The sequence below is a fragment of the Triticum urartu genome, chromosome 5A (assembly GCF_056163025.1).
Source record: "Triticum urartu cultivar PI428250 chromosome 5A, HENAU_Tu73, whole genome shotgun sequence".
NCBI lineage: Eukaryota > Viridiplantae > Streptophyta > Magnoliopsida > Poales > Poaceae > Triticum > Triticum urartu.
The window spans coordinates 488469168-488479273 of record NC_141877.1 but is presented as its reverse complement, the minus strand read 5'-3'; the positions used below and the strand labels follow the sequence as shown (position 1 = coordinate 488479273).

At 47.7% G+C, this 10106-nt stretch overlaps 2 protein-coding genes across 2 annotated transcripts; both read left to right on the top strand.

Moving 5' to 3' along the window:
* The first annotated feature begins 495 nt into the window (after positions 1 to 495).
* On the top strand, positions 496 to 1788 carry LOC147972163 (uncharacterized). The gene has a single exon (XM_087522963.1). The coding sequence runs from the start codon at positions 496 to 498 to the stop codon at positions 1786 to 1788; it is 1293 nt and encodes a 430-aa protein (XP_087379089.1).
* Positions 1789 to 2014: 226 nt separating this feature from the next.
* Positions 2015 to 6658, top strand: LOC125556372 (F-box protein At4g22280-like). The gene is made up of 5 exons (XM_048719121.2): positions 2015 to 3281; positions 3476 to 3591; positions 4776 to 5591; positions 5726 to 5869; positions 5985 to 6658. Exons 1-5 carry the CDS (start codon positions 3260 to 3262, stop codon positions 6357 to 6359), a joined length of 1473 nt encoding a protein of 490 aa, XP_048575078.1. The 5' UTR covers positions 2015 to 3259; the 3' UTR covers positions 6360 to 6658.
* The last annotated feature ends 3448 nt before the right edge of the window (positions 6659 to 10106 follow it).

Here is a 10106-nt window from a genome sequence, read left to right as displayed (position 1 = left end):
TCCGCGGGCGATCCATTCCCGACCCATTTTTGCGCCTGATTTGCGTCGGCGCGGACACGCGACAGACGCGCGCGCTCGCCTACTCCTGTCCCCGGGCTCGCTGGTCTGGGGCACATTGGCCTCCCCTCTCACCCCCCTCGGCCAACAAGCAACCCTCGCCCCACCTCCTTCGTCACTGACGCCGCCGCCCTTTTTTGCTGGCGACTCTTTCAGCTGCCGCCGCCTCCACATCCGCCCAGCACGCCGCCCCTGCCCCCAGTCGCCCGCCGCCGCCGTTTTGCCGCCGGGGAGCAAACTGGTTCCCGCCGCCGCTTCCCCCACCGCACAGCCGCCCGCGACCAAGAAGACGCCTCGCCGTCCCCGCCACATCCGACCGGCACGCTCGTCGGACGCCGGCAGGGCAGCTAGCTGGTCTGTGGGCGCCGCGTCTCCCCTCGCCGTCCGTCTCCTTCTTCGATGCCCGCAAGCTGTTCGACAGTTTGCCAAGGTACGAAAATGGACTCCGCCGACGAGTCCTTTTTCCACAATTTCCTTTGTGACTCCGACGATTCATCGTCCGACGACGAGGAGGAGATATTGGCTGCCGTGTTGGTCCATCACCACCTCAACAACCAGCGGCCGTTGTTCTGTGGCTCCATTTCGGGCCACCTTCCGGCGTTGAATCGTAACCGAGAGAGCGGGAATTTCCTTCTCTGGAAGGACTACTTTGATACAACAAACCCGTTGTTCAAACATCACAAATTCCGCCGCCGGTTCCGTATGAGTAGGCATGTTTTCAACCGTATTAGAGAGGGAGTGGTCGGCTATGATGACTACTTCGAGTGCAAAGAGGATGTCGTCGGCAAGATTGCTTTCTCCTCTTATCAGAAATGCACTGCCGCCATCCGAATGCTTGCATACAGAGTGTCCGGTGATCTCATTGACGAGTACGTCCGTATGAGCGAGTCTACATGCCTAGAGTCCCTGTATAAGTTCTGCAAGACTGTGATTGTTGTGTTTGGTCCTGAGTACTTGAGAGAGCCGACAGCTGAAGATACAGCCCGTTTGTTGGCGATGAATACCAGCAGGGGCTTCCCGGGGATGCTTGGCAGCATAGATTGCATGCACTGGGAGTGGAAGAACTGCCCTTCTGCTTGGCAAGGGCAGCATAAGGGACATGTCAGGGTTTGCACTGTCATACTAGAGGCCGTGGCGTCTCAAGATCTCTGGATCTGGCACTCTTTCTTTGGCATGGCTGGATCACACAATGATATCAACGTGCTTCAGCGCTCGCCGGTGTTTGCTAGGCTTGCCGAAGGCAACAACCCATCGGTGAACTTTACTGTCAACAGCCACAACTACGACCAAGGGTACTATTTGGATGACGGTATCTATCCTCAGTGGACCACTATTGTCAAGACAATACCCAACCCTATCGGAGAGAAAAGGAAAAGATTTGCCCAAGAACAAGAGAGTGCTAGAAAGGATGTCGAGCGTGCCTTTGGTGTTTTGCAATCTCGATGGGGCATCGTTCGGTATCCTGCTAATACTTGGAGCACGCACAAACTATGGGAGGTGATGACTGCTTGTGTGATCATGCACAATATGATAGTAGAAGACGAGCGTCCGGAACGTCTGTACGATCAAGACTTTCAGTTTCAGGGTGAGAATCTTGTGCCTGAGCATGGAGTAGCGGCAACATTTGAGCAGTTCACTCAGTTTCATGAAGACATGCGTGATTGGGAAACTCACGTGCAACTGCAAAATGATTTGATTGAGCATATGTGGACTCATGTTGGCAACCAATAGATGCATCTTCTTTTATTCGTTTGCAAAACTATGTGAAACATTTTTATTTGTATTTGGCTTGTAAAACTATACTATTTATTTGGACGGCTAAACTATTTTATTTGTTATTTCATTTCACAATATGTTTGAATGCAAATCAATATAAAGTTGGGCGGCCAGCCGGCCACGTCTGCACATATGGGTCGGAGCGTTGGACGCGCTGCCGACCGATATGAAAAACAGCACGAACGCCGGGCGGGCGGCCGACTCAAACGGACAAAAAACAGATGAAATCGCCGTCTATTTGGGTCGGTCCGTTAGAGTTGCTCTGACTGGTTTGGTTCATGATGTGGAGGCGGCCGTCGCCTGGCCCTGAAAGCCATGCTCGCCAGCACCGGTCTGTTGCTCCCCTGGGCGTGCTCCCTTTGAGCACGCCGAGCAGCCACACCCGGCTGGCCATAGACGTTGACCCGTTGTGCCTCAATTATCATCCCAAGTCTGCCCCATCCTTGCTAGTTGGAGCTGCACGAACGGACTAAGCGTCACGCTGGAATGTCGCGGTAGATCGCCGCCGGCGTCACCGCCTCATGCAGGTGCCGGAGGCCCCTGGTGGCGCCATGCACGATCTTGACGAGAAGCTGCTCTTGGCCCTGGGAGGCTGGGAGCAATAGCAAACGAGGGAGACAAGGTTGGGGTGCCGGCCACGACGTCCAGGTTCGTCCGGTGGTGCCGGTGGTGTGCTCCTTGCCGGTGTGGCGTAGCCGGACATGATGAGGTAGTGCCGGTGGCAGAAGTGCAGAGGCGCACGCGAGCTGCTCGATCAAATGCCCATGAAAGAGAGAGATATGTGAGGAAAAAGATATAGCAAAAGCAGGAGAGAGGAATTTGCCACATCAGCGAAGACTGGTTAAAACCGGGCTGAGTCAGCAACATACCGGGTCAGCTGAGGCGAGGAAACTTGTCCGGTTTGAAGAGTTGAGGGACTAAGTTTTGCCGGTTTTTGAGTTGAAGGATCAAATCTAGACTTTCGAAAGAATAGAGGGACAAAAAAATATACTTTTCCCTAATACAAAATAAGTAAAATATAAAAATACATTTCACGATGAATCAACTATACAAATTTAGTATTATACGTAGATATTAATACCTTCTTTCTAAAAAGATAGTCAAACATGCACGAGTTTGATTTTTGGACGTCTGTTCGTAATTCTTGTTGTGGTTTTAGTCCTTCGTTCAATAATTCTTGAGTACAGCTTGTATAATGAAAAGGGAGGGGAGTATAATTCTAGGGAAACTGATTATATACCCCCAGACTTCCTTCCCTCGCACGACGATTTCTTATCGCTTTCTTTTCCTCGTGCCGCCTCGTCGGACTAAGATACAAATATCGATTTCTTGCGTGGGGTGGGATCTCGATCGTGCGGCGGGGAGAAGATAAGAACAAAAGGAAGAAGAGCACAGGTCGACGCCTGCTTGCCGCTGGATCGATCTCATGCATCCGGAGCGGCGAATTGGTGCGTTTTTAGATTGATATATAGGAGTATAAACAGGGACAAGTAGGGATCTCACTCAAGTCGCATCTTTTTTAGCCTTAAGTTATCGCACTTGTTCTTAGAAAAAAGAAAGACGCGTCATCTGATGAGAAATTCATGGTGGAACAACACCGATATTTCCTTTACTCACCAAAACAATAACCGTTCTGTTGCAGATGGTTCGAGTTCTTCATTGGCTATAAGAAGAAAAAGGTCACCTTGCCAACGAGATGATGATTCTCACGATAGCAAAAGAAGAGGGTCTTCAGCGACGGAACTCGCAGTCCCAGAGGTAATACATCCACGAATTTGAATGGCACAGACTGATTGACAACCTATGCTAGCTAAATGAGATTTTATTTATTTTTTTCGCTGCATCTCTGTTTTCATGCTGCATTAGTAGTTCCGTTTTACTCCAACTGTTCCAGATTTATCTCTGCAGCAGGAAATTGTCTGTCATGAGCCTCGTTAAAGAGCAGAAAACTTGTCTGTTCCAGATTCAGTGTAACTAACATACGCTCTTAAGCAAACTCTGGCCTTTGGGCTGTCTCTTCCTTTAATGCTGGAGATTTCTGATTTTGATGGTCAACAGCCTTTGCATACTGAACAGTTACAGCAGTAGTGCCACAAAAGCTGTCACAAACTTTATTTCCAGATTAAAAGCAGTAGTGCCACACCGTCACAACCTATACTGCTTGCTCTTCAGAACTCCAATGCACATTAAGATTTTTGTAAGACGAGAGATTGTTGATTACCATGGGAGGGTCACCTTCACTTGCAAGCACTCACCATAAAGCTTCATATATTCTCTAGCTTCTTTAGGAGGTAGTAGAACTTAGTAAAGCTGTCCCGGTAACAGCAGTCGAAGTCATGATTCCCTACCATATCCTTGAGGACCTTGTCTAAAATCAGAATACCTCCTGTTCCTGAGATCCATTTTTCTACAAGTTGTTGAAAATTGAAATTCTGGGCAATAGATCTGTAATAACGCAAATGTGCTTCCCCTGCTCATATCCCTGCAGGCTTCACACTTTTGCACCACAGCACTGATAATGGTTGGTTGTATTGAGCTGCGTATTCTTGTAATCATCATTCTTTTACCCGGTTTGTTCTCTTTAGTAAATCTTCTGATCTTAATGACCAAGAGTTGAGACCAACTTATCAAGCATCTTGCACCAAAACTGTTGGATTCTATGACATGGGCTTCTGTACGTTCTGATCTGCATCTCTGCTAAATTGATGTATAGCATGCTATTCTGCAACAATACATCTTCCATGCATCTTGATTTACACAAGTGCATAACAACCGCTATTGTTAACATAACAATCGAGAAAAAAAACTTGTCTATCCACTGCTCAGTTTACTAAAATGCTGCTATGCTTCTATTGGCTTCCCCTCCCTTAGCACCAATGAAGGAAGGCATTTTATTTTACAATTCTAATGTTCTAACTCTTCTCACATTCATGTGGATGCAGGACATTTGGTGTCATATTCATTCCCTAATGACGCTACGAGATGCTGCCCGTGCTGCCTGCGTATCTCATGCCTTTCGATATTCTTGGAAATGCTATCCCAACCTCGTATTTAATACTCGAACAGTAGTGTTGCGGGATGGCATGGATTTCGCCTGCAGAGTTGATCACATTTTGAAAAAACACTCAGGCATTGGCGTGAAGACATTCGAGCTTAATTTCCCCTGTTTCTACAAGTCCGATGCCTATAAATATCTCCACAGGTGGCTCGCGATAGTGGTTAAACCTGGCATTGAGAAACTTACCCTTGCGATTCCTGAGATAGAGGAAGTCAACTTCCCATGCCAAGTTCTATCTGATGCGAATGGAAGCTCGATGTGGTATCTTCACCTTGCTTACTGTGCCTTTCGTCCTACAGTCAGACTTGGTTGCTTGAGAAACCTGACAGTGCTGTTTCTTGATTGTGTGCGAATTACGGGGGACGAGTTAGGGTACATTGTCTCCAGCTGTGTTTCTTTGGAGCATTTGGAACTCGGGGAATGCCCCGAGATAACTTACTTGAAGATACCTTCCCAGCTGCAGCGGCTCAGTTCCGTGCATGTGTTAGAATGCCACAAACTGCGAACGATAAAGACCGAAGCTCCAAATATTTGCAGGTTTCACTTTACTGCATTTAACCATGTAGAGTTCTCACTTGGAGAATCATTGCAACTAAAGAACCTAGAGATGCTCTGTTGCCGCCTCCTCTATTATGCACTTGAAGAGCTACCATCCATTGCGCCGAATCTTGAAACTTTCAGCATATTTTCATGCGATGAGGTATATTCTAAACTCTTTGTGATCTTTTTCTTGGAAGGGAACCTTCTGTGATTGTTTAGTAGCCTTATTATTATTATGCATACAACAATGGTGGTACCTTGGAATACTAATTAACATGTGGCATATTTCTGCAGGTGGTAAATACAAGAATGGCATTGGTGCCTAGCAAGTTACTCCACCTGAAGTACCTGAGTATTAGTATTCGTGGAGAATACGACTATTTTTCTCTGGTTTCTTTTCTTGATGCCGCTCCCTCCTTGGAGACGTTCACACTGAATGTAGGTCACCGTTCGTCCTGCAAATATTCTTGAATGCATTCACCCGATAAATATAACAAGTCTCTGTGGTTGAACCATTTATTCAAGTTATCTAAACTATCTTATTTATTTTCAGGTACAGATAAAGTCAGAATACATCGATGAATTGCTTTCTGAAGATCCCTCGCATCTAAGGAAGATGCCAGGATACAGGCATGACAAGCTCAAGACAGTGAAGATCTCGCGGTTCTGCTCTTCAAAGAGCTTGGTTGAGCTGACATGCCATATTGTTGAAAACTCAGCATCACTGGAACGTCTTGCACTGGACACCACCGGTGGTGGTCTCCGGTGTTCTGACAGCTGGTCCCGTAAATGCTCCTTCTTGCATAGAGCCACGGAGGCCCATACAGCGGTCTTGGTAATCGGAAAATACATCGTGGGAAAAGTTCGCTCTAGAGTTAAGCTAGATGTTGTGGAGCCTTGCATCTGGTGCCATACCCTTGACCCGTAGGCGCATTAGTTGTCAATGTGCAAACGGTACATCTAGAAGTTTTGGGAGGACTGAATGTTGCCCTTTTTTTTGTTGAAACTCGTGAGGGAACATATTAGCTTGACTTCTCGTTACTGCGGTGGCGTGTACTTGTGTGATGTTGCAGCAAAGTCGAAGTCGTCAGGCCGTGAGCGCGGTTGGTAATATACGATGACGCCGCTTTGATCGCCGATGTACCTTCTGTTTGTATTGTGTTTGCTTCAATAGGTGTGGTGTGTTCTTTGTACAGGTTTTCGCCCGGGTTTCCTTCAATAAACTGAGCAGTTTCAGCCATCGGCTTCTTCTTCTGCAAAGGAATCTTAGCAGCTGTCCTGCTAACTTTCAAAAAAAAAAAATCTTCTTGTTACTGCTTTGCTTTGTGTTGAGGGAAGTTGCTTCCAGGCCCGTTTACGGGGTTGTGAAAAAAAACCTGAATCCTGCCTTTACACTGCTTGTTCGGTGTTTCATTTAGCCTGTCGTTTTAAAATCCCGCAGCGTCAGTGAATACCAGACGCCGTACTTGCACCGAAAATGAACGAGATTGTCGCCCTTTGGCTGAACTGTGTGAAGTGAACACAGAGGATGCAGCGAGGTTGCCGTTCCTGGGGGATCCAACTTTCATTCTTCGGCTCTTCGTGCAGCTAAGAAAAATTTAAAATAATCTTCTTAGCGCAATTTCAGTGTGGCACACTGAAATTGCTCCTTGACACGAAGCTGTAGCTCATCTTGCATAAGAATCTTAGTGTCACTGGAACAGACAGTCCGGTTATACTGCTACTTCTGTTTAGAACTCCTGCTGTCACGTCAAAAGACAGTTAAATGAGAAAATTAAATTAAATGACAAAGTTTATATGGACGAGTTGGTCTAAGGCGCCAGATAAGGTTCTTGTCCGAAAGGGCATGGGTTCAAATCCCACTGTCGACAATGTTCTTTGCTCTCGGTGCTACAAAGAGAGATTTGCCGCATCTCCAAAATTTCTTTGCTCCACAACGCAAGCTTCATACGGGTGGTTAGGATCAATTCTTTTAGGGTTTATGTCCTGCTATGGAAATAAGCTACCCCTCCCTAACTTATTTTAGGGTTTATGGCCGGCTATGGAAATAAGCGCCAGCTAGGTGACTTCCGGCAAGCTAGCTATTTTGCGCTAGGAAAAAACCTTTGCTTTGTGAACCCTTAGCTGGGGGAGGGAGCAGCTTATTTCCACAGCCAGCAATAAGGGCATCTCCGATGGTGAGCGTTTAATTCTCAATTTTTTTGAATATTTTGAATTTAAACGCTCAAAATAAACAAATGAGGATCCAATGGGGGAATTTGAGGATTTGCCACACCTTACTTTGCAGTTTGAGGATTTGCCCCTATTTTGGCTGTAACCCAGAATTTGCCACATCTTTGCTGAAAGATTGAGGATTTGCCCCTGATGTATTGTTTGGATCATTTGGCACATTATAGTACAAATTCTGTGACCAAAATACCCCCAACCCAATCTGTTTTAGTTATCCTCATCAATCGGGCATGAGCTCGCTGTTCCCGTACTCTGTTCGCCCTGGCGGCTGGCTACCACGCAACGTCGGCGGCGTGCAACCTCACCGTGGCTACACCGGCGTTGGCAGTCTCCCTCGAGTTCCTGCTGTGCCTCCCCGAGCTTGCTGATGACGCATCGTGTTGTGCCTTGTTTTAGTGTGCATTTGTTCTAACTTGTGAACTAGTAATTAAGGGCCAATGTACCTTCTGATGTCACTAAAAATGCAAATGTAATTTGTGATGTTGTGAACTAAGAAGTGTGAATGTACTTTGTGATTAAAAGAAAAGGCGATGAAACTTTCCCAGAAGAATATTCACTGTTTTTTTTCGAAACGGAACTCATTGTAACATTCTTCAGTATGTCTTCAGTCTGTATGTTCACTATGAAGTGTGAATGTAATCTCTGATTTTTTTTAGATTTTCTCCATACGTTCAGGAGCGGGAGGTGGTCGAAGGAACGTAGGGTAGTAGCCGATCTTACCAGGTTGCCGCTGTCAGGGAGATCGAGGTCGATGTCGTCGTAGCCGCCGCAGATCGCCGACGCCGACACAGGTACAGGTAGGATGAGATGGGAGAGTTATCGGGGGCAACATTTGGACCGGATTCCTCTCACGTAGGTAAACACAAGGGCATTTTGGTCATGTTGTTGTGGGCCAGTCGTGTTAGGGGCAAATCCTCAATCTTTCAGCAAAGATGTGGCAAATCCTGAGTTACAGCCAAAACAGGGGCAAATCCTCAAACTGCAAAATAAGGTGTGGCAAATTCTCAAATTCCCCGATCCGGGGCACGTACTTGACGTTCCACTGAGCTACTATCTCTTTTCTGATTAATATTAGTTCAAAATGTGTTTATATCTAATTTAAAAGAATTTGAATGCAAAATTCAATTATAAATTCCATCCGAAATTTATTTGCATTTCTCGGTAACTGTTAGCCCGCGTGCAAGAAAATTTACCCATTCGAAATCCAAAACCTTGGTCCCTAGTCCTCCGCGATCGATCGGCGAGTAGACTTTTTTTTCATTTTTTTGGGATAAGTATATTTTTCATCCCTAAACTCTCTCGAAAGTATAAAAATGGTCCCTCAACTCTAATACCGGCAAATATTAGTCCCTCAACTTTGAAAACCAGATTAGTTTGGCCCCTTAACTTAACAAAAATAGTTTTCGTGCTGAGTTGGCATGGTTTTGACCCGGTGTTGCCAACGTGGCAATCTTCTTCCTTTCCATCTTTTAACTCAGCTGAGCATTTCGTCCAGCAGTTGGCGCACGCCAAGAAACAGAAGGAGGAGTTCGACGTGGAGCTTGTGGCGCCGCACGTACTGGGTGCAGGCGGCCGGGGAGGTGTGGCACGGCGAGGATCGCCTCCTCGCCGGTGACGCGCACACGCCAACACGCACAAACTTGCACATCACACCCACCAGCACGCACAAACTCGCACATCACAGGTGCACATGCACAACACAGACGCGCGCTGGCAGAGGGAGAGAGCACGGCGGGTGCTCATGCGCTCGTTCGTGCTACCATGGTGTAAGTTCGGAGTTGGTTCGAGCGCGGTCATGGTAGCGATTCTCCGTCGGAAACGAGATAGGCGAGGAGCTCTGAGGCGCCGGGTGGCTCTGGCCAGCAAATTGAAGCGCTTTTAAATATGTCACACGATGAGGGCGAGCTCTAGGTGACCTCACGTAGGCGGGCGACTGCGCGCCATGGGCAGCTCCCACGGGCACTGTACCGAGGAAGTCCGCGGCGGGTAGAGGACGACCTGAGCGCGGCCTTGGATCTCCTGCGAGGCAGGCATGCTCCAGGAAGGAGCGTGAGCTGCGTGCGAGCTTTTGGTGCTTGGCACGCGTGCATGCGTGCGGCGGCCAGTCGTGTGCTTTCACGGAACACGAAGTGCAGACTAGCTGCTGGATTGATTCTAACCCGTCGGCAAAACACAAAGGTATACGTTCCCGTACGTATTGATTTGGCCCGCCGGAGATGCAAGCGAAACCCAACATACTGATCCTATCTCGTCTGCCAATGTCAAGCCCTGGGTCGCCGAGCTCCTCTGGCCGCCCGAGCACTTCATCTCCGCGGCATGACCGTCATGGACGACGCTGTCCAGGTTCTCATCCGACATCGCCGCGCCCGGGAGTATTGGGGACTGGACACTTGGTGACGTGGACTGTGTTTCCAAAAAAAATGACATGGACTGTGACGTGGCGGTC

Coding starts and splice junctions, on each gene's coding strand:
- LOC147972163 (XM_087522963.1), top strand. CDS start 496: ATGGACTCCGCCGACGAGTCCTTTTTCCACAATTTCCTTTGTGACTCC.
- LOC125556372 (XM_048719121.2), top strand. CDS start 3,260: ATGCATCCGGAGCGGCGAATTG. Junction 3,282..3,475: donor GCATCCGGAGCGGCGAATTG/GTGCGTTTTTAG, acceptor GTTCTGTTGCAG/ATGGTTCGAGTTCTTCATTG. Junction 3,592..4,775: donor CGGAACTCGCAGTCCCAGAG/GTAATACATCCA, acceptor ATGTGGATGCAG/GACATTTGGTGTCATATTCA.